The sequence below is a fragment of the Octopus sinensis genome, linkage group LG6 (genome assembly GCF_006345805.1).
Source record: "Octopus sinensis linkage group LG6, ASM634580v1, whole genome shotgun sequence".
Taxonomy (NCBI): domain Eukaryota; kingdom Metazoa; phylum Mollusca; class Cephalopoda; order Octopoda; family Octopodidae; genus Octopus; species Octopus sinensis.
In genome coordinates, this window is record NC_043002.1 from 3,666,855 (window position 1) to 3,691,623 (window position 24,769).

Genomic DNA, 24,769 nt, shown 5'->3' on the forward strand with positions numbered 1-24,769 from the left:
ACGCCAACCACTCTGAGAATGTAGTGGGTGCTTTTTACGTGCCAACAGCACGAGGATCAGTCAATGCGGTACTAGCAACAACCACGCTCAAATGGCGTTTTTTATGTGCCACCGGCACAGGCGTCAGTCCCGTGGCACTGGCAACGACCTCGCTCAAGTGCCAGTAAAGCGACGCTGGTAGCAATCACGCTCGAATGGTGCTTTTTACGTGCCACCAGCATGGAAGCCATTTTGTTGCTCTGGCAACGATCACGCTCGGATGGTGCTCTTAGCGCTCCACTGGCACGGGTGCCAGTCATCGAATTTGATTTTGACTTCATATTTGAATACATTGTGAATTAAATGTTTCGAGATTCAAATGAGGTGACCAGGTTTTAACATTACAGGGAGTGGAGCACATCATAAAAAAAGGGGCCACAACGCATACCAAACAATTTATGACTCATTTCTTTTATATCATATGAAATATTTTTATAATTATTCTTTTTTTTTCTTTTATCTCTTCCTGTCATTTGACTGTAACCATGCTGGAGCACTGCCTCCAGTCGAAGAAATCGACCCCAGGACTTATTCTTTGTGCTTATTCAGCCCCTAGTACTTATTCTATCGGTCTCTTTTGCCAAGCTGCTAAGTTACAGAGGACATTAACACACCAGCATCAGTTGTCAAGTGATGGTGGGGAGACAAACACACACACACACACAAACACACACACACACACACACACATACAGTATATGACAGGCTTCTTTCAGTTTCCGTCTACCAAATCCTCTCACAAGGCCTGAGGTTGTAGTAGAAGACACTTGCCCAAGGTGCCACGCAGTAGGACTGAACCCAGAACCATGTGATTGGTAAGCAAGCTACTTACCACACCCCCACCCCTGCGCCTATAACATATGTAATTATATTCTACATTCATTAATTTCATGTTTCCATAGCGATGTCATTATGTATGAAACTTACAACTTGTGACGTAGGTGTGACATGAAAATGAAGTCCTCTGGATTGCCCGGTGACAAGAGGTTATGTGACGTCAGGGTTTGTTTCGGTTCTTCAGATGTCAGTGACCACCAACACACATCACAGGAGATTGAGAGGAGAGTCCAAAAGCACAGGATGTCAGTCGTATAAAGTAATGGCTCCAGAAAATTCTCTCAAGGCCATCCGTTAACAAACGAAAATAGAAATTCAACTTTCATCACAAATGAACCAAAGAGTTTAAAAAAGTTGTTGAAAAGGTGCTTCTTTTGAAAACTGTGCTTGGTGGGGTGTGGTCACTATCCTTGCTCCCCTACTGGCTATGCCACTGGAGGTGGCAGTTCATTTTTAGAATGACATTGTAGGGTTGGTGTGAGAGGCCAGATCTGGCCAGTTTTGAACATAAAACAGGGAAACTATTTTGGCTGGGTATGGGGCCAGTTTAACTCTTTAGCATTTAAAACGGCCTTATTCAACCAAAATATTTTTATGTTCTAACTGGTCGAGTCCAGCCTCTCACACCTATCCTACAATGTCATTCTAAAAATAAAACAATCACAACTACAAGATAAATAATAAAAAATGTTTCTTTCTTGAGCCACACCAGGGTCGTAAGGGCCAGTTTCCCAGTTTAAGTGGTGTATGTATTCCCCATGTGGATGGGTCACCGGTCTGTCACGGGGTTAATCATTTTTGCCAGCTGAGTGGACTGAAGCAATGTGAAATGAAGTGTCTTGCTCAAGAACACAATGCATCATTCAGTCCAGGAATTGAAACTGTGATCTTACAATCATGAGTCCAACACCCTAACCACTTAGCCACAGACCTCCACCAACTACAAGATAATGCGTTATTAATTATAAAACAATTTAATCAAATAAATATTACATTTTGAGAGAGTAATCTGAATGCCAGAGGGTTAAAATGATGTGTATTTGCTTAAGGGGACATTTGCTTAAGGGGACATCTTCTCACACAGTTGCACACAAATTTTGTAAAGAAAGACTTTAATAAGACAATAATTTTTACTTCATTACTCTCAGCCCCTACAATGTGCATCTCTCATGACCCCAGTCAGTTTGTCCCTTTACCCCAGAACAGAACCTCTTTGTCACCAACAGAGGTACCAGCCATGCAAACCTGTCCCCCTGATGACACCAGCAGCAGATTACGGAGACTGCCAACTGCACCCGAGAGACAGACAAGTGAAGACACATCTCAAATGAGAGCAGAAGAAGCTAGAAAAGTGGAGTTATTATGGAGGAACCAGTCGAGCGGAATTGTGGCTTTTTTTGTTTGCTTTTGGTGAGAAAAATAACAAAGCAAGCTAACGTTCCCCAACAATCCAGACATTATGTAGACATGACTAACGATGGAAATTATTAACATTCCACCGGTTTGCTTTTCTTTCTCGATTTCTCCAGTGGACTGAGACTCTCTGCGCAGGTGTGTGTGTGTGTGTGTGTGTGTGAGAGATAGATATGTGGCACATTTTTGTACTCGAGAAGATCTGCCCACCACAACAGAATTGATATTCTAACATCAAGGTGCCATGTGCATTTAAAAAAAGGGTTGGTGTGGGTGTTGGTGCCATGTAAGTTGCACTGGTGACGGTTCCACATGAAAACGCACCCATTACACTTTCGGAGTGGTTGGCATTAGGAAGGGCATCCAGCTGTTGGAACCAAACCGAAACAGACACTAGAACTTGGTGCAGCCCCTGGCCTTGCCAGTTCCTCCTGTCAAACCCCACAACCCATGCCAGCAGAGAATATGGACATTAAATGATTATGATGATGATGACACACACACACACATACGGCAAATAAGAAAATGGAGAGGATACAAAACAACATACATCATCCGGTAGACAATTCCAGTGGGTCTTTATTCCACAGCATATTAATATCAATATTAACACATGCTTACTACATGTCTATGTTTTCTTCTTCTAATAATTTCTGATGCTGTGGAATAAACAGACACAATGGAATTGTCTACCGGATGACGTATGTCATTTTGTATCCTCTCCATTTTCTTATTTGACGTATAAATCAAGAGTAATCCACTTTTTACCCCTACTCATATATGACACTCAATTGCAAGATTGCCACACAATAACCATAATTAGATCAGCCCCAGTGCATAACTGGCACCTATTTAATTGACCCTGAGAGGATGAAAGGCAAAGTTGATCTCAGTGGAATTTGAACTCAGAACGAAGCAGCAGACAAAATACCGCTAAGCATTTTTGCCCAGTGTGCTAACGGCTCTGCCAGCTCACCACCTTAATTATGAAAAAAAAAGGGGAAAAAAGGGAATGCATAAGAAACATGTAAACTGGTTTTATTAACTGAGTTACCTTACAGGTGGGACGATCTGTGTTCTCGTACTGCGGATTAACGCTCATACTTCAAGACAAAAATTTGCATGAGTCTCGGCTCATACAGCAATGGGGCACTCGTACTGCAAGGTTCCACTCTACTATCATCATCATCATCATCATCATCGTTTAACGTCCGTTTTCCGCGCTAGCACGGGTTGGACGGTTCAACTGGTGTCTGGGAAGCCAGGAGGCTGCACCAGGCTCCAGTCTTGATTTGGCAGTGTTTCTACAGCTGGATGCCCTTCCTATTGCCAACCACTCCGCGAGTGTAGTGGGTGCTTTTTACGTGCCACCTGCACAGGTGCCGGGGGGGGGGGGTCTGGCATCGGCCACGATCGGTTGGTGCTTTTAACATGCCACCGGCACGGAAGCCAGCCAAGGCGGCGCTGGCATCGGCCACGTTCGGATGGTGCTTTTTATGTGCCACGGAAGCCAGCCAAGGCGGCGCTGGCATCGGCTGTACAATAATTACTTTAATTATTGCTGCTTCTCCTTCTTTGATTCACCTTGAAATTAAATCTTCTAAAAATGACCTGAGATACTCGGCCTGTTTTGTTTTCCTTTCCCTTTAATCTATACCTGCTGACTCAGAAGCTCACTGCTACGCATCCCTGGCCCTAGCCTCACCTGTGAACTTGGAGCCTAACGGATGACCAAATTATAGCACCTACAGTAATTTTAACAAGTCTTTTTTATTTATTCATCACCCGACGAGATACGTCTGCACCACTGGATGCTCTTACACCAGTTGTTGATTGTCCATCAAGAGGAATTGGTGCTAATTGTGTCAAAACAATTGGGATTAATAATTCCATCTTCTGTCTTTCATTTGATATTTATATATATATATATATATATATACATATATATATATATATATATATGAAATTAAATAAGAGCAGAAATTGATATTAATCAATTAAAACCAGTGGCTTAGCATATTTTAAAAAATCGGAAGATGAAAAAACTTTTTACACACAAAATTTAGAGGATTGACCACTAAACAAATGGACAGCCTGTATGCTAGATATAGACGTCAAAATCGCCATTTTCCATGAAGAATGTGTTCTCAAGAAAAAATTCAGCAATTTGTCTTGCTTATTTTTACACTTTGGATTTTTGCTGAATTTTTTCTTGAGAACACATTCTTCATGGAAAATGGCGATTTTGACGTCTATATCTAGCATACAGGCTGTCCATTTGTTTAGTGGTCAATCCTCTAAATTTTGTGTGTATATATATATATATATATATGCTGCCTTGACTGGCTTCTGTGCATGCCAGCGCCACCTTGACTGGCTTCTGTGCTGGTGGCACGTAAAAAGCATCAACCAATTATAGCCAATACCAGCCTCACCTGGCACCTGTGCCGGTGGCACGTAAAAAGCACCCACTACACTCACGGAGTGGTTGGCATTAGGAAGGGCATCCAGCCGTAGAAACATTGCCAGATCAGACTGGACCCTGGTGCAGCCTCCTGGCTTCCCAGACCCCGGTTGAACTGTCCAACCTGTGCTAGCACAGAAAACGGACGTTAAATGATGACGATGTTGATGATGATGATGATGATGATGAGAGAGAGAGAGAGAGAGAGAGAGAGAGAGAGAAGAGAGAGAGAGACGGAGAGAGAGGGCAGTGAAATGCTTAGTGGTATTTCGTCTGCCGTTACGTTCTGAGTTCAAGCTCTGCCGAGGTCAACTTTGCCTTTCATCCTTTTGGGGTTGATTAAATAAGTACCAGTTATGCACTGGGGTTGGTGTAATCAACTTAAAACCCTTTGTTTGTCCTCTCTATGTTTAGCCCCCAGTGGGCAATAAAGATATATATATATATATATATATATATATATATATATATATATATATATATATAGAGAGAGAGAGAGAGAGAGAGAGAGAGAGAGATAAGCATCATCACCATTGTTTTAATGCCAGCTTTTTCATACTTTCCTGGACCAGACAGAGTTTATTGACGCAGATCTTCAACAGCCGGATGCCCTTCCCGTCACCAACCTTCACCTGTCTCCATCTCCCTCCCCCAAGTAAGTCAGTATTTCCCCGGGTTCCTACAGAATATTGGAAATGAAGGACACTGCTTGTATGGCACCGACAACCATTTTTACAAAAACACACACACACACACACCCACGACAGGCTCCTTGCAGCTTCCTTCAACCAAATCCACTCACAAGGCTTTGGTCCTCCTGGGGCTATAGAAGACAAAACCTGCCCCAAGGTACCATGCTGTGGAACTGAACCCAGAACCATGTGGTTTGGGAAGAAATGGTTGTTTTTGTGTGAATCTAAAAATGATTGGAACATTTTGGACGGACGGGATTGCAAGACGTCTGTTTGGGATGGAGGGGGATGGGGGCACTAGCGCAGGGAGAGTGTGTGCCGCCTGGGGGGACCCTTCTAGTTGCTGTCCCCAGACCCCACAAAAATCACATATTGCCCTTAGCAATAGCCCACAAAAGGATGAAAAGCGCAGCCCCCTTTAAAAGTGCCGCACCTACCCCCAGCTACGCCAGTGGATGGGGAGGGGTACAGTGTAAGGATTCGTGACAGCAGAGACTCTTGTAGTAGCAACGGCAGCAGCAGCAGCAGCAGTAGCAGTAGTAGTAGTAGAAGTAGTAATAGTAGTAGTAGTAGTGGTGGTGGTGGTGGTGGTGGTAGTAGAAGTAGTAGAAGTAGTAGTAGTGGTGGTGGTGGTGGTGGTGGTAGTGGTGGTGGTGGTGGTAGTAGTAGTAGTTGTAGTAGTAGTAGTAGTAGTGGTGGTGGTGGTGGTAGTAGAAGTAGTAGTAGTGGTGGTGGTGGTGGTGGTGGTGGTGGTGGTAGTGGTGGTGGTGGTGGTAGTAGTAGTAGTTGTAGTAGTAGTAGTAGTAGTGGTGGTGGTGGTGGTGGTGGTGGTGGTAGTAGTAGTAGTAGTAGTAGTAGTAGTGACGGCGGCGGCGGCGGCGGCGTCATCGAAGTGGACTCCAACCTTTTCATTGATCAAATCCTGTGTAAACCTTTGTCGTGTCACCGTTTTATTCGACTGAAACTATCTTCTCATCGCATCGCAGTTTATTTTGCAGTCAAACCTGGCATCTTAAAGAAAATAATGTCCGTAGTTTCGTGTCAACTTGTATATTTTACTGTAATTTTGTTCTAGGCAAATATGTTTATTTATATCTCTTAATTAATTGCAAGTAATCCTCTTGCGTTAATTATTGGGTTCAAACTAAATGAGCCGAGTTTAATTTGATTTCAGTTAAGAGGTCTTGGTCGTTGTTTGGTGAGTCAAACACCTGAATGTAATAATAAAGGTTTTACTTTATTAACCAATTAAGGGTTTACAAAAACATTGGGGTCAGTAGGGGACAATACAGTTTGGGGTTGCATGAAAGGCCCGTAAAAATGAAATAGAATTACATAAATTTATAACACTGGATAATTCCCCGAAAGAAGGAGAGACTTCCTAAGGCTGCTCTTGGATACCCCACAAAAACCACGGCCGACCCGACCACTAGGGCAAGTGGTCTCTTCGCATTGTCCTTCTTCAACATACAAGCGCATGCTTAGAGTAGGCCCGTTCACTCGGACCCTTCTTGCAACATTCATAATAAGCATTGTCGCTATAATCGTGACTTGGAGCCAAAGTAGGAACCAATCCGACGAAATTGGAGGACATAGCAAACAAGCGAAGTAACTCGTTGTTAAAATAACATCGAAGTTGAGAAGCAGCTTGCACACACACACACTGTTTGTTTGTGTGGGTGTGTACGTATGTATTTGTCTTTCAACCTCTCAATACATACATATATACATACATACATGTATACGCGCGCACGCACACACACACACATATAACTAATTTAGAGACGAACCACCATTTCTACAACTCAGTCAATGAAGAACTCGTCCAAAGCCATGCTGTGAGACATATACTATACAAAATACTAATGTAAAATTTAAATAATATAGAATATTGAAAAGTAAGATTATAATCTATATATATAAAACTGAGAATGTGTGTGTGTCTGTCTGTCTGTGTGAATCCCTAAAACTTGATAACTACACAACCAATTTCATTCAAATTTTACACATGCCTTACTTAGGGTCCATGTAGTGTCATGGACAAAAAAAAGAATTAACTTTTTGCCTAGTGCGAGCCCACAGCAATATCATATCTTCTCCACGATTTCAGTATTACGTGTCAAAAGTGAAACAAAAACATCTCTCTATTGGAATGTCAGATGCTTTCACTTTAATACTGAAACTATTAAAGCTGGACATCCATTATGCTACAAGAAGATCCGCTATGGTCTTATATGCTACACCACTGGTTTTAAATTCATATTGATCAAATTGATATTGAATCTTTCACTCTTATTATTTTTAATTTACATGCATATATATATATATATACATGTATATATATATGTATATATATATATACATGTATATATATATACATATATATATATGTATATATATATGTATATATATATATATATACATATATATATATGTATATATATATATATATACATGTATATATATATATATATGTATATATATATATATATAATATATATATATATATATATATATAAATTTATATATGAGGATAATATCGATATATATATATATATATATATATATATATATAATATATATATATATATATGTATATATATATATATTATATATATATATATATATATACATGTATATATATAGATGTACATGTATACATGTATATGTATAGCTGTATATGTATACATGTATATGTATAGATGTATTTTTATAGATATAGATGTATATGTGGTGGATATATTTTAATATGAGAGAAAATAAGGAAAACTTCCCTATCATCATCATCATCATCGTTTAACGTCCACTTTCCATGCTGGCATGGGTTGGACGGTCTGACTGAGGACTGGCAAGCCAAGCTCCAATCAGATATGGTGTGTTTACACCTTTCTGCCATAAGAAAGAGTTTCTTCTTCAGGGTAAACTGCAGTGAATTTGAGTTTAGAAGTTGAAAGATGTCGCAAGCATGTTTTAACTGAGCTAAAGACAAGTGTTGAGACAACTTGTCTCCTTCAGGTTATCTCCAATGGCTTTCTGTCAGCCACAACGGGAACGAGGGTTCCAGTGGACCCGATCAACAGAACAGCCTGCCCATGTAATTAACATGCAAGCGGTTGAGTACTCCACAGACACGCATACCCTTAATGTAGCCCTCAGGGAGACTCAGCATGACATAAGATGCAACAATGCTGACCCCACTGAATGACAGGTACAACTCACCTTTGCCAGCTGAGTGGACAGAAATAACAAGACACCACGGATATAAGACACCACCAGGAATTGAACTCACAGCCTTACGATCATGAGCCAAATACCCTAACCACCAGTCTACTCCATGCCTTTAGGGTTTTGCTGTACCCACATCTCTGGTATTTATTTCTTTATAGATTTATCCCCTTCATTGGCCTCCCTTTTATTTATGATGGACTTTCTAACATTCTACAGAACCAATCTTTCTTTGGAATCTCCCTAATGTAGTCTGCAGTATTTTTTGTTTCATTTTCGCCCCCCCCCCCCGGCCATAAACCCCGACAGGAAATCAATACTTAAGTTGATCTGCTTTAAACAGGAAACAGAAAATCCTTATTCCCATAACATCAACCATTTTATTCGACTTTTCACACTCCTGTTTGAAGTATGCAAACTCGAGTCTGGTTTTGTGTCTGATCTGATTTTTAATTTAAATAATTTTCCGTTTTGATAAAGTTAATCTCTTTCTTATAAATACAGGGAACAACAGAAAAACATCTCATGTTTTACAAGGCCATTGGTGTGGCCCTTGCCATTGGTGTGGCCCTTGCCATTGGTGTGGCCCTTGCCATTGTTGTGGCCCTTGCCATTGTTGTGACCCTTGCCATTGTTGTGACCCTTGCCATTGGTGTGGCCCTTGCCATTGGTGTGGCCCTTGCCATTGTTGTGACCCTTGCCATTGGTGTGACCCTTGCCATTGGTGTGGCCCTTGCCATTGTTGTGACCCTTGCCATTGGTGTGACCCTTGCCATTGGTGTGACCCTTGCCATTGTTGTGACCCTTGCCATTGGTGTGGCCCTTGCCATTGGTGTGGCCCTTGCCATTGGTGTGGCCCTTGCCATTGGTGTGACCCTTGCCATTGGTGTGACCCTTGCCATTGGTGTGGCCCTTGCCATTGGTGTGGCCCTTGCCATTGGTGTGACCCTTGCCATTGGTGTGACCCTTGCCATTGGTGTGACCCTTGCCATTGGTGTGGCCCTTGCCATTGGTGTGACCCTTGCCATTGGTGTGACCCTTGCCATTGGTGTGGCCCTTGCCATTGGTGTGACCCTTGCCATTGGTGTGGCCCTTGCCATTGGTGTGACCCTTGCCATTGGTGTGGCCCTTGCCATTGTTGTGGCCCTTGCCATTGGTGTGGCCCTTGCCATTGGTGTGGCCCTTGCCATTGGTGTGACCCTTGCCATTGGTGTGGCCCTTGCCAACTTAGGCAGGTGATAACAATGTCTTCATCTAATTAATGCTTTACCGTGCTTCTCCAGTTACCACCAGGGTTTCAGCTGGTTTGTACCTTGTATTTGCTGCAAAAATGTTTGTCAACCTGTGAAAATAGAAGAGGTTATTTTTGCCACATCCTCTTCTTTTACAATCAATCCTCTTCACTAATGTAAGTGAGATGATTTGGAAACTGAAATAATTCGAGTTGTCAAATTGAGTATTTTATGGCTGGAAGCCTCTAACATTCATTTATATTATCCATCATCAGTGTTCTGCTTCTGTTTTTAAGTGTGGGTAAGGGTTTGATGGCTTTTCTGAGGCTGGATACCCTCCTGGTCACCAAATCTTTTATACCCCCGCCCCTTACAACACGGTGTAGCTCTTCTAAGATCAAGCTACATCATCATCATCATCATTTAGCATCCGCTTTCAATGCTAGCATGGGTTGGACGGTTCAACTGGGGTCTGTGAAACCAGAAGGCTGCATCAGGCCCAGTCTGATCTGGCAATGTTTCTACGGCTGGATGCCCTTCCTAACGCCAACCACTCCATGAGTGTAGTGGGTGCTTTTTACGTGCCACCCGCACAGGTGCCAGGCGAGGCTGGCAACGGCCACGATCGGATTGGTGCATTTTACGTGCCACCGGCACAGTAATTAATTTAGTTTACGATGGAAGGTGTGGGATTAAGAAGTCTACTTCCCAGCCAAATGGTTCTGGGCTTAGTCTTGCTGCATTGGCACCTTGGGCAAGTGTCTTTGACCATGGCCTTAGGCTGACCAAAGCCTTGTGAACGGATTTGGCAGACGGAAACTGAGGCACATATACTATTGTGGCTGCCTTGAAAAGATTTAATGGTCGTCAACTGTAAATTAATTAAAACAATTAGGAATATGTTCAGGATTTATTTTGGAATGGTGGCTGTTGTGATATGACCTGGAAATATATTCAGGATACCATGTTAAACTAAGAACATGGATCCTAAATCTGGAGAAAACATCCATGTTAATTTCAAATCCATTGAATATGTGCGTCTGTGTATGCATGTATACATGTGTGTGCATGTGTGTGTGTATGTGTGTGTATGAGTGTGTATAAGTGTGTGTGTGTATGTGTGCACGCACACGTGTGTATGTGCATATATCCTTGTTTATAACTCCTTGTCTTGACATGGTGTGATTGTTCTAAACAAGCTGTACCATCATACAGTGTCGTTTAATCCAAATATTCTGTGAAAACACCTTCCAGCTCTGAGGAAATACTCTTTTGCTTGAGAACAGGTGAGGATTGGTGACAGGAAGGGCACCTAGTCGTAGAAAAATCTACCTCAATAAATTCAACCTGACTCATTCAAGGAAAAGGGAATGCTAAGATGATGATGATGATGATGAGAATATTGTTTTGCCTAAGGACACTACAAGGGGTCTTTTGCTTCACCAGCTAGAAATAGAAGTCAAATGATATTGATGGTTTCAAATTTTTATACAAGGTCTGTAAATTTAGGGGACATGGTCAAGTTGATTAAACTGACCCTACAATTCAACTTCGATAGAATTTGAACTCAGAACTTCAAAGATGGACAAAACGCTTGGCAGCATTCTGTTGACGATTCTACCAGCACACCACTTTGATAATAACAATGATTTCAAATTTTGGCACAAGGCCAGCAAGTCTGGCGGAGGCAGCTAGCCTATTACACTGACCCCAACGTACAGCTGGTTTGTATTCTATTGACCCCAAGAGGATGAAAAGCAAAGCCAGCCTCAGTGGAATTTGAACTCAGAATGTAAAAATGCCACAAAACATTCTGCCCAGCATGATAACAATTCCACCAGCTTGCTGTCTTTCCACCTTCAATAATATTAAGTAATAATTCTGGCACCAAAGTCTAAGACATCAACTAAACTATTATAACCAGTATTTATGATGAGGAGAATCTTTGGAATTCTTCTAGTCCACTTCTTTGGAATTTTAGGCCGATTTCTTTCCAATGTTTTTGTTTTTTGTTTCTTTTAAATGCAAGACTATTGCTAATTCCTTCTTCTTTTTTGGTTTTCTTATCTAAAGACTAACATTTTCACTAAAATCTTTAAATCAGATTCAAACCTGATTCCAAAGATGTTTGTTGAGATAATATCTTTTATTTTTTACTTGTTTCACTCTTTGGACTGTGGCCATGCTGGGGCACTGAAGAGTTTATGTTACAGGTACATAAACACACCAGAACCAGTTATCAAGTTGTGGTGGTGGTGGTGGTGGGGACAAACTCAAACGCACACACACACACACATAAATATACACCAAATTCACTCACAAGGCTTTGGTCAGTTCGAGTTTACGGTAGAAGACACTTGCCCAAAGTGCCATGCAGTGGGACTGAACCCGGAACCATGTGGTAGGGAAGCAAGCTTCTTACCTCACAGCCACACCCACACCCATAATAATGTGTTCATTAAAACTTAACGAATCTTTTGCCATCAAAAGGTTTTCTAAACCAGTTTTATCTGTCATTAACTATAAACTCTCATTTTTAAAAGAAAGAAAGATTAGAAAAATTGGAGAGAAAAGGAAAAAAAGATAATTTTGGAATTGGTTCTGGACATATTTTCTGAATAAACTAATTGAATCTCTGACACAACAAAAAAGAAGAAGAAAGCCCAGTTTATTTTGTAGGCGAAAATGGTTTTCTGAAGATGTTCTTCTTCTGCGATATTTTTAGAGATGGCGCAGCAAGTTGGATAGAAAAGAGATTGTTGTGAAATATGTGGAACAAACGTAAACATGTAAATCAGACTGTGACTGCCTTCTGCTAAATAACAACATGTAAGAGAAGAGCAGTCATTGCTGCTACATTCATGCATGTAGGGGGCGTGGGGTGGGGTGTGAGCAAAATATAAACAAAGATTTGGTTTCTTCTGTGTAAACTGTGTTGTTACTTCTCAAAGCTATGTTACTAATATTGCCGATAATACTAATAAAAGGATACCCTCTGCTTGAGGAGACCAATTGAGTCAAGTACATCGATACCAAAAATCAATGGAAATTGTAGTTGTGATCCCTGCACGTAAAAAGCACCATCCGAATGTGGCCGATGCCAGTGCCGCCTTGGCTGGCTTCTGTGCCGGTGGCATGTAAAAAGCACCAACCAATCGTGGCTATTGCCAACCTACCCTGGCGCCTGTGCTGGTGGCACATAAAAAGCACCCACTACACTCATGGAGTGGTTGGCATTAGAAAGGGCATCCAGCTGTAGAAACCCTGCCAGATCAGACTGGGCCTGATGCAGCCTTCTGGCTTCACAGACCCCGGTCGAACCGTCCAACCCATGCTAGCATGGAAAACGGACATTAAACAATGATGATGATGATACTGATGATTGAGGGTTGCATGGACAGACAAAGTGTCTGAAGAAGAAGAAGAAGAAGAAGAAGAAGAAGAAGGAGGGGGTGAAGAAGAAGAAGAAGTGAAGACTGACCCGGGCTGCAGTAAGCAGTGAAGTGTTTTGTAAGGTAAGGACCAAGCGACTGAGATTCCTTGGTCACGTGGTGAGGAAAGAGGGCCCAGGGGGAAAATTTAATGATGGCTGGAAAGATTGAAAGGGAGAAGGAGAAGGACGATGTGGATGTGGAGCTTGAAGAAAGGGTTGGAAGAAAGGGACGTGAGACATGAGGAAGAAGTGGAAGTGTTCGGGGCAGACAAAGAACAAAGAATTGTGGCAGGACTTGGTCGCTTGTGTCCTACATTCTGGGAATGACACCTCAAGAAAGAAAGAAATATTAATGCAAGTTCTAAGGTGGTGAGCTGGCAAAAATTGTTAGCAGCATTTTGTTTGTCTGTACATTCATTATCAGCGTTTAACGTCTGTTTTTCCATGCTGGCATAGGTTGGACGGTTTGACTGGGGTCTGGGAAGCCAGGAGGCTGCACCAGGCCCAGTCTGATCTGGCAGGGTTTCTACAGATGGATGCCCTTCTTAACACCAACCAATTCTGAATTCAAATTCCACCAAGGTTTGCCTTTTCTCCTTTCAGGGTTGATAAAATAAGTACCACCACTTAAACATTGGGGGTCAATATAATCAACTTCCCCGTCCTCCTGCAAATTGCTGGCCTTGTGCCAAAATTTGAAACCATTATTAATATTGCTATGAATTTAGCCATTTTCTTTCAGTAAGACACAACTCGGTTATTGTTGTATTAACAATTGGAGCATCTAATTTGGCAATAATCCTCGTTACTGTATTCAATAACAATAATTGAAGTATATTTCTGTTTTTCTATTCATTAAAATTTTAAAACTTCTGGCAGTGAATGGATTGAAACAGCCTTGTGTCCAACATCAGCTACTCCTACACAGAGAGACACACACGGACACACAGACACACTGATGGATGACAGAAGTTGTAGATAAACCTGTTTCAATACAAAGTGATGTTCAACAATAAAATGACAACTTATAGATAATCAATAAGCAGATACATTTCTTATTACAAATGCATGCACACACACACACACACACACATTCACACACATACACATACGCACACACACACAGAAGCCTTAAAATCATTACTACTTTACCATGATGATGATGATGACGACGAAAATGGTGATGAACACAATGATGAGGATGATGATGATGACGACGAGGAGGAGGGGGAGGGGTGATGACGGGGAGGAGGAGGGGTGATGACGGGGAGGAGGAGGAGGAGGACCTTGATTGCTTTAATGCTTATTTTCCTCGTTATTAAAATGGGTTGGACAGGTCTGCAATAGAGCAACTGTCAATTTGCTCAGATTCCATTTCATTAACATCAGAAAGAGATGAAAACTCAGCTGTTTGTGCCTGGCTCTGCTCCCCCCTCTCCTCTCTCCATCATGAAGGTAAAGGTAGTTTGGAAGGACAAAAGGTTTCATCTCGATGCCAGTTGCTGTGCAAAGAGTGAGAGAGCAAAGTCTTTGTGAATTGAAGTCTCCCAAGAGGGACAATTTCTAAGGTGTATTTTCTCAGAGCAGCCAGGGAACTGGTCAAACGGTGGCTGTTCATTAGAAGAATCTTAGATAGCACGAAGAATTTACAGTGGCACCGTAGAGTTCTGGGTTTGAATGGTGAATCTCAGTTGATAGAACGCAAAGGTGTCTCTGATGGAATTGGGTCGAGGTAGAACGAGTTGCTGAAGCTTGGAACAAACTGCCGGCATCAGTTGTTAGTTGTCGGAGCACTACATCCTTCAAAACTTCCATGCTTTCTGAGATTTGCCAACACTACACCTGGTTTTCTCCCCTCCATACACACACAGGCATGTATCTGACTCATGTATTGTTCGCTTTCCAGACATTTGTACATTACTGCATATACTCTGACAAGTTGTGGTGCACCTGAGCACTGTATACAATAATTTCATTATTATTATTATTATTATAATGAGAAAAACAGAAATGGTAAACCAGTGATTACAACGTTATTAGTGATTGACTCGTTTCAAAATTTAGTGGACAGCTCTTCCTCCATTAATTGGATGTAGTTTGGGAGGTTTGGGCGATGAACCAGGCCTCAAATCTACAAGGAGTCTTTGAATGGGTTTTGGGCAGCGAGCTGGTAAAAATGCCGGGCGAAATGCTTGGCAGTATTTCGTCTGTCTTTACGTTCTGAGTTCAAATTCTGTTGAGATCGACTTTGCCTTTCATCCTTTCGGGGTCAATCTAATCAACTAGCCCCCTCCCCAAAATTTCAAGCTTTGTGCCTAGAGTAAAGAAATGGATTTTGGGGTTTTTAATGTAATTTTTTAATGATTTCATTTAGGTGTGGCTGTGTAACTAAGTCTGCTTCTCACCCACATGGTTCTAGGTTCAGTCCCATTGCATGTCAAGTGTCTTCTACAAAAGCCTCCAACCAGTCAATGAAAGACTTCTGAGTGAATTTGGTAGAAGGAAACTGAAAGAAGCCCTTCGTATGTGCATGTGTGTGTATATTATAAAATTTTCAGGATCCAATAGAATCAACGTATTTAACCTTTTTGATACAATTCATTCACTCGAGTAAAGATTGTTTGCCAACATAACATGGCAGTCCTGGTTTAGGATGAATGTTGCTGTAATTTAGCCCCAGGAGACATTGTCTCCAACTGGCTATATGACACGATCTGTGTCCCTATATTTTTGAACAAATTAGAAAATTACTATTTATAAACTTCACATTCGTCCTAAACCAGGACTGCCACGTTTTGTTGGCAAACAACTTTTACTCCAAAGAACTGTTGCTGAATATCTTTTGTTGTGAGATTTAGAAATGATAATTTTCTAATTCATTCACTGTTCACTTCCTGTGCATTATTCTCTGTCATGTTCATTCACTCTTGGTTACTGTTTCTGATGGGCTGAGTATACCTGAGCACTCATTATACAATAAATCCATTATAATTATTACAGGTAATATTAAGTACAGGTGATATTAATAGCAGCTTTGTGAGTTTCATCTCTTGGTCATTCCGGTTTCTTTGAGACAAAATTATAAAATGTCTCTGGAGTTCCTAATGGCATGAAGTTGTGTATATAGGACAGTTTCAGGGGGAATGTTAAGTGAAAAGTGGGGACATTGTTGGACCAGTGTGTAGGAGAAGGAACAACCTGTTTGAGACACACTAGAATTGATGGAACCAAGAGAGGTGTGAGCCATTATGGAAGAGACAGGAAATTTCTAACCAAATATTTGCAGATAACTAAGCCAGGGAGATGTAGTTCCAACATTAAAAGACTCTACGGAATATAAGAAGCAGTGGAAACTGTGTGTATGAAGGAAGACTTTAAAGGAAAAAGCTTTTGACCATCATAATCAATTCAGTGGCTTTCGTATTATGATACATCCATACAAGAAGGAAATATTTTCCATTCATTTTGTAAATATAAAAATTTTATTTTTAGTGTCCTTTCCAAGCATTAAAAATAACGGACATCATTTTTTTGTTTGACAAATAAATCACAAAATTTCAGAAAAAATTTTTTTTTTTAATTTGAATTCGAGATAGCGGAGGAAGGGAGATAACTCCAAGCACGAAAATGATTCCAATAACTTTGGACAAAATTTTAGCCATGGGGAATATCAGCTTCCAACGAGACAAGTGAGGGTTGGCAACAGGAGAGGCACCTGACAGTAGAAAATCTGCCTCAACAAATTCAAGCCATTAACAAGAATCTTTGCTTGATTCATAATGTCATGTCTTAGTGCTTGGCGACCGTTTTGGTGAAGACTACAAGACTCATTGAAAAATGTTGCTGAGGTCTTTAAGTGTGAATGTTATGATGACGTCAGTTAAAGAGAAGTGGAGGCTGGCATCATGTAATATTAACGGCAAAAGTCATGGATACAAGAAAGGGTGGTGTGAGAGACAAGCAAAGTCGATGCACCGAAATGAAACCATTCAGCCAAGGAGAGAAACTGCAACGCTTTGTAATAAAATGATCTGACAAGAATTTGTAGATAACAGTTCAGAGGTTGGTAACTTTGCTATAAGGTTTCCTTCCATGACAAACACCATTGAAAAACAATACTCTCACCAAATTTCTTAAAGGTAATAATTCTCAATAATGCAACATAACAAGGCAAATCTGCAATATTTCGTTCTTTAGAATACCTGGCTTTGCAAAAGTCTTGTTACACTCGGTTTTGGGGTCTTTTGAGAGGTTTACATATGTAATAGACAAAATGCTACTTTTTCAGGAAGTGTCATTAAAATGTCTTTTCCATTGTGTGCAGGTGTATCAAAATGGAAGCGTCCAGAATTGAAGTACCTGTTCTCCTGTGCACAGGCCACAACAGGTCCGACATTCCCAAGTGGCTCAACGTCAGCCAGAGGACTGTCCACAGAGTTGCAGAGAGGTTCAAGAACGGGAAAGACCTCAAAGATCAACTTCGATCAAGCAAACCTGATGTTGTCAACCATTTGGCTGTGAGGAAGGCCTTCGAAAGTGACCCAAAGCTGAAAATGACTGTGCTCGTGACAAACAATATCTTGATGCAAAAGTGTCCAGGACGATAAAGGAGGAAGGCAGCAAGAGCTTAAGGTGCCACAGAAAGGCCCCTGCTCACCGTCTGTATGCAAGAAGAATGTTGGGGGCACCATCATCACCTTCTCAATGACTTGAAGTGTCAAGGCAATCAAATTCTCTTATTTTCCGATGATAAAAAACCTTCACAGTCGATCCAGTTGTCAACAAGCAGAATGACCACATGGTCAGCCAAGACGTCTGCTACATGTCTGCAATAAACCACTCTGCCTCCATGATGATGCTTGGCATCATGGTTCGTGGCCAGTTACAGGATCACCGTGGCTGACTACAAGGACATCTTAGCCACAGAAGTTCAGCCTTGGGTGAGAAAGATCACAAGGAAGGTGGTCTACATATTTCAGCAGGACAGGGCCCTAGTTCACACAGCCAAGGCTGTGCAAGGGTGGTTGGGGTCAAATATGAACCTCTGGTTGAAGGACTTTTGGCCACCACAGTTGCCAGACCTGAACCCACTCGACTACAGCATGTAGGTGCATGTCGAGGGCAAAGCCTGCAAGGTCTGCCACAACAATATTGATGAGCTGAAGTCCTCCATCAACCACATGTGGGCTAGCACCAGGAAAGGATCCCATCCACATGTGAGCAGCCTTCAGGTCTCACCTGGAGCATGCGCTTTCCACTGAGGGGGTGGGGGGCACATTGATTAATATCAATATTTACACACAATTTTGTTAAAACAATAAAAACGTGTCTAATGGAATTAAAACTATCATCATGTCCTGAGTGTCAAGGCCCAATATGTGGAGTGGACCGTAACACACCCAGGTAACAATTGCGAATGTATTAACGCACAGATGTTACCTTCATTAATAAATGAAGGTCATAATTTAATGTCCATTTTCTATGCTGGCATGGGTTGGGCAGCTGGATGCCCCTCCTAATGCCAACCCCTTTACAAAATGTACTGGATGCTTTTAACCTGACACCAGCACCGAATGGGTCACCAGGTACATTGCAAGACAAAATGAGGGTTCTGTAAAGTTAACACTCATGGCAAAAGAACTAGAAATTTCTGTGATAATTTACGAAGCAACAGAGCTTGTAGATCAGGCATTTAATGAAAGCCTCCTTCAACCGTTCTGACAGTTAACTTGCAGATGTTGCATTGTCATCGGACATCTTGCAGCAGTTGTTGCAGACAATGTTCTTCCCCTGCAAAAGTGACCCCCACCAGACAGGGTTACAAAGAAGTCTTAGCAGGGTTTCATTTGCACAAACATCTCAAGCCAGCAACTGTGATTTATCAGGGCAAATAATAATAATAATAAACATTGTGTAGTGCTCAGGTGCACTACAACTGTCAAGTAAAAACAGAATTTCCAAATGGGAAAGACCCAGAGTCTTTGCTGTTCATAGACAGAGCTACAAATAGATCGTGGGTTCAATATGGAAAGAGTGAAAGCCAAAGAGAGTGGAGGTGAGTCTGTTATGTATATTTAACCCTTCACAAGACCTGAGACTTTGAGGAAAGAAAGAAAATACAGGGTACTCCAGCGAAATTCTATTTTGTGTAAAAAGCAAATTAGCGATAGTATGATGTCAATGCGAGTCCCATGAAAGGGAAGAATGCTACTGTTATTTAGCCCTAGGAAACCGTTTCCAGTTGGACTTGACACATTTCCTGTGTGCCTATGTTTTCAAGGTGGAGACAAGCACCTCCAACCAGCAAATCCAGCATCTAGAGACTAGTTTCAGAGTCATTGCTCATCATGTCTGGAGTAGCAATGGCTTGCTTACTGTCGATGCCATTCGCCTTTGAAAACATATTTTAAGTGAAATACATTTCTAAATCTCTCAGAGAGATCTCTACAGTAACAGCACAATAAGTTGGCAACATACCATCACTTTATCATGCCGCTACTGTATAGATCTCTTTGAGAGATTTAGAAATGTATTATTTCTATAAGCAAATTAGCTCGTTAGAAAATCTGTTCAAGAGATGAAAGCAGTAACTCAACTCAGAAGTAAGGTTCGCTGCCCCTTCAACATAAGTTGTTTCATAGGAACTGATGTTACTTACATTTTAACCCCTGGAGGATGTCACCCCCAGCTGCTAATCTAACGCAATCTGCATCCGATTTATATTGCAAGCAAGGGAGTGGACTCCCACCTACTGCTATCTCTAGCAGATGAGTATCCACCACCGAGGATTACCACCAAGAGGTGGAAACCATACAGTGTGGTAGTCATGGCTGGAAGTTATAAGGGGTTCACTCCCTTGCTTGCAATACCTATATCAGGTACAGATTGCATTGAATAAGCATCGGGAGGAGGAGACATCCTCCACGGTGGGGGTTAAAATGCAAGAAACCCCGGTTGCCACGGAACAGCCATGTTGAAGTGGCAATATGATGTATTGGTGAATAGCAGACTGCATTGGAAAGCATAAAGATTAGTTGTTGTTGTTGAGAAAGAGCTGACAGAGAGAGGACTGAAAGCGGTTTTAATATTTGGGAAAGAGTTACCCGTATCGTGACTGTGGTTCAATGCTCTGCAAACATTAAAAGACTAAGACGTGACACAGCAGCAACAGAGACTACAAAACCGTGACCAGCAAGGTGTTTGGGTTGGTGGTGTCAGGTTACAGCACATCTTTAGACAAAGCACAATTCAGATGGCTAGTTAAGCCCCATTTGTCAGATTCATTCACCTTTGTGTTCCGAGATGCTCAAATGTGAACCACATTACACTTACCAGTCTCCTCTGCGACAACACAGGTTGGCAATCAGTTAAGATTCTGCTTGAACCACAAAAACGTACCTGGGTAACATCCGCAATGCACTATTGCTCATGTGTCCAGGACCATGTTGTGAAGGAGCACATTTTCAATATGGATTGAATCCTTTGGTTCCACTCTCTCTCTTTTGGCTGAGAGTTGTCTTGCAAGTGCTGGTGCCATATCAAAAGCACCCTAGGCTGTGCCAGCCTCGCCTGGCCTCCGTGCCGGTCGCATGTAAAATACACCATCCGAGCGTGGCCGTTCGCCAGCCTCGTCTGGCACCTGTGTCGGTGACACATAAAAAACACCATCAGAGCGTGGCCGTTCGCCAGCCTCGTCTGGCACATAAAAAGCACCCACTACACTCACGGAGTGTTTGGCGTTAGGAAGGGCATCCAGCTGTAGAAACACTGCCAGATCTGACTGGCCTGGTGCAGCCTCCTGGCTTCCCAGACCCTGGTTGAACCACCCAACCCATGCCAGCATGGAAGGCGGACGCTAAATGATGATGATGGTTGGCATTAGGAAGGGCATCCACCCATAAAAACCATTCCACAGCATGGAAAACAGACGTTAAGTGGTAATAACAATTTGCATTTATGCACCCAGTTACGTGAGAGGGAAAATAGAAAAAAAGTCCAAAGGCACCTGAGCCAAACAAACAACAGGAATGGCCATTTTCTAGAGAGAAAAAACCCCCTAAGGGACGATCAAATAAATAGATAAGAATGGAAACTTTGCCTGTGTGGTCCAGGAATTTGGTGCCGATAGATTTACTTTTCGTTCCATTTACAAAGCGCATTCATTTAACAATTTGCTTTTAAAAACCAAACCCTTGCAATAAATGGGGACAAATGCAGAAACATTTAAAATGGATGGAGATAATGTTCGGATGACCAATATTGAAACACAATACAAAAGAGTAGAGTTATATAAATTTTATTATTCAAGATATGAAATCAGTTCTCTTGCTTGTTTATCATTATATATATTTATATATGTTTTATATTTATTTATATATATACGAGACATACAGTCACTTGATCCTATTTGATGGAACATTATTATTATTATTATTATACTGAAGACAACAAAATAAAATTTTCTTCCTGAAAGTTAACAAAACATGAAATACCAAAAGTTGGCAACTAAATTACACCTAATTAAATATTTGATTGGAAGAGTGTGTGTGTGTGTGTGTATCTGATATGTACCCTAATCCAACTTAAATTTACAAGTCTTAAATTTTACAATATTGTTTACATTTATTCAGCTATTGACACCAGAATTTCGCTAGCGTTATTAAAAAGAAAACGATTCCATTGCCAAAATGCATTTGTTTTCTTGAAATTCCTGTTTTGCTGTCGAAACAAACCAATGCCTAAACGGACAAACTTTGCCGCTAACTTTTTAAAGAAACCCAGCAGGATTCAGACAGGAATGATTTTCCTTAAAATGGTGCCATAACTTGACTCACAGAGGTTATTTCAGAGCAGGTCTCTTCTACTTATTTAACAGGGTTTATGAAAACCACAAAGAATTGGTACTTTTAATACGTGCATCAGTTCGGCATCTTACAAGAGAATCAACTTTGAAAATAACTCCATAACTAATGTAAAATTTCACAGCCTTCTGTCATATCAGATTTTAAATAGAGAGATAGAGATAGAGAGAAAGAGAGAGAGAGATAGAAAGAGAGAGATAGAAAGAGAGAGAATGAGTGATTGAGATTTTTGTACACAAACATACTGAACGAAGCTTGTTCAAGATCAGGACACTCCAGAGAATTCCAGGGAGTTTATGGTTCTAAATTAGCACAAAGGGAATAAAGGTACACAAAGAAATATACAATATGTAAATTTATATATTCTTATGAATGGAAAGGTTTTTTTTTTGTCGTTTTTGTGTTTTTTTTTTTCTTTCCCACACTAATTTCAGGCATCAAACTATCACATCACACGTCACCATTGTCCTCAGCTCCAGTCTAGACCCGATATTGCAGCCAGCTGAATGCAAGCCACACCCAAACAGCTTCAACAAACACTAGTCAACATGAAATGAAAATTTGTTCCAAGGGCAGGTAATTCTGTGAAATCTCAACACAGAGCTCTTGAAAGTTGGTCACAAAATGTCTATCAGAATATATAAAGTTCATTAGCAGTGTTGGTTTTTTTTTTTTATATATAAGGAATCAAGTAATTATGATGTTTATATAGATTAAATGAAAGCTGATTAAGTTCTACCCACAAAAAATTAACTGGATGCTGAAGAGGACATATTTTCACGTTATCAGCTGGAAGGCCCAACAAGAGTTTAACCAACATTCAATACATCGCAATGGAGTCTTGAAGGAAAGAAGGGACATAAATACATTTTCGATAAAAAGTAGAAAGTAATATTCCTAAAACAGTATCTTGCAATTTTGTTCATATTTCATATTCCCTGGTGGGGACAGAGAGAGAGAGAGAGAGAGAGAGAGACGTTGCTCCGGTTTCTTTACAGATCTATTTTCAGCTAGGCTTTTTTTTTTTCTCTCAAGTGAGGGGGGAGAAAAAATTGTAAAAATAAAGGTAAATGTTGGCTTTGGTTTTTAGAGAAGAAATTAAAGTTGTAATAAAGCAAAAGATTTTATTTTTTATCAGAAAATTGACTGTAATTATATTTTTAACTGATTAATTAAAATATAAAAATGAACGAAGCATTTATTTTTTTTCGTTTTGAACGGCTAATGTAAAATATTATAGAGAACAAACTGAAAATTTATAATTCAGTTTGAACAGAATATATATATACATATATATATATATATATATATATGAGAGAGAGAGAGAGAGAGAGAGACTAAAAGACTTTAAAGGTTTCTAAATTTGACCAGCTCAATATATAGGAAAAGGCTACAAATTGCATTTTCTTTTTGTTTTTGAAAAGGTTAAAGCAACTCAGGGCCAACGAGCTTGAGGTTGTGTATACCCTGGGTAGTTAGATTGTTGAGGTGGTGGGTGTTGTGGTGGGTATTGTGGAGGAGGTTGTTGTCCTGGGTAGGAATACTGTGGTGGCTGAACCGGGTAGCCACCAGGGTAAGAGGGCTGAGGAAAGGCCATGAAAGGATTGTATGGATTATAACCAGACGGCATTGGCATCATGGAATACATTGGATACGGAGCGGACCAGCTGGCAGCAGACGGTGCTGGTTGTTCTCCACCTGGAAAATAAGACAAACAACATTTAAGAACAAAACAGAAACTCATTATTTAGTTAATTAGATTTGTGGGAAGAAGAAGAATTCGAAAGCAGAGCTACAAACGAAACTGACCGAAACATGGGAAATAATTTCCACTTTTAGAAAGTTAGAGAAAAAATCTTTTTTAATATATAAAAAAATTTGTCCACATTTGTTATTGTTAAATATTCATAAGCTTTGTTTTCTGCCACCCCACCCCCTGCTTTCCATCCGGTGGGGGTTTGTATTGTGTTGAGCAACAAATGGGTCTGGCAGCACAATACTCCCCACCTCCACTACAGCTAATGACTAGAATGCGATGAAATTCTCATTCAACATGGGACTTTTCCCTGCTTTCACAGAAGGCACATTTGCGAGAGCTGGATACCCTCCCTGTCACTAACCCTCACCCGTTTCCAAGCAAAGTATTATTGCACATTGATCCAACATAGTCTTGCAGGAAGATTGGAAACAGACACTGCTTGGTTAACAGGGAAACTCCTTTACAACTGTCATGTGATGTCAAGACAAGGAAACCACTAACTCACACACACACTATCTTTCTTTCACATGAGGCTTCTTTCAGTTTCCAATCTACTGAATCCTCTTACAAGGGGGTCAGCCCAAGGCTATAAGCTGTACACAATTTCCCAAGGCCACCACACAAAGGAACTGAAAACGGAAACCACAAAATCACATCTAAATTTTAATCAGGTGAGGTGCCCCTTGGTCAGGGACACACAGCCACGACTTTAGAAAATAGTGGCACGTAAAAAGCACCATCTGATCGTGGCCGTTTGCCAGCCTCGTCTGGCACCTGTGCAGGTGGCATGTAAAAAGCACCCACTACACACACAG

General features: G+C 41.0%; 1 protein-coding gene across 9 annotated transcripts in view; it reads right to left on the reverse strand.

Moving 5' to 3' along the window:
• Positions 1 to 8,017: 8,017 nt before the first annotated feature.
• LOC115212760 (programmed cell death 6-interacting protein) overlaps positions 8,018 to 24,769 on the reverse strand; it is a 54,336-nt gene continuing 37,584 nt past the window's right edge. For 8 of the 9 annotated variants that reach the window (XM_029781425.2, XM_036503553.1, XM_029781430.2 and 5 more), the window contains one exon: positions 22,105 to 23,893. In XM_029781425.2, coding sequence (XP_029637285.1) covers positions 23,631 to 23,893 — 263 coding nt within the window. In that variant the 3' untranslated portion in view covers positions 22,105 to 23,630. Of the gene's footprint in view, positions 8,038 to 22,104; positions 23,894 to 24,769 lie in introns of those variants that run through there. The other variant, XM_036503554.1, reaches the window with a different exon arrangement.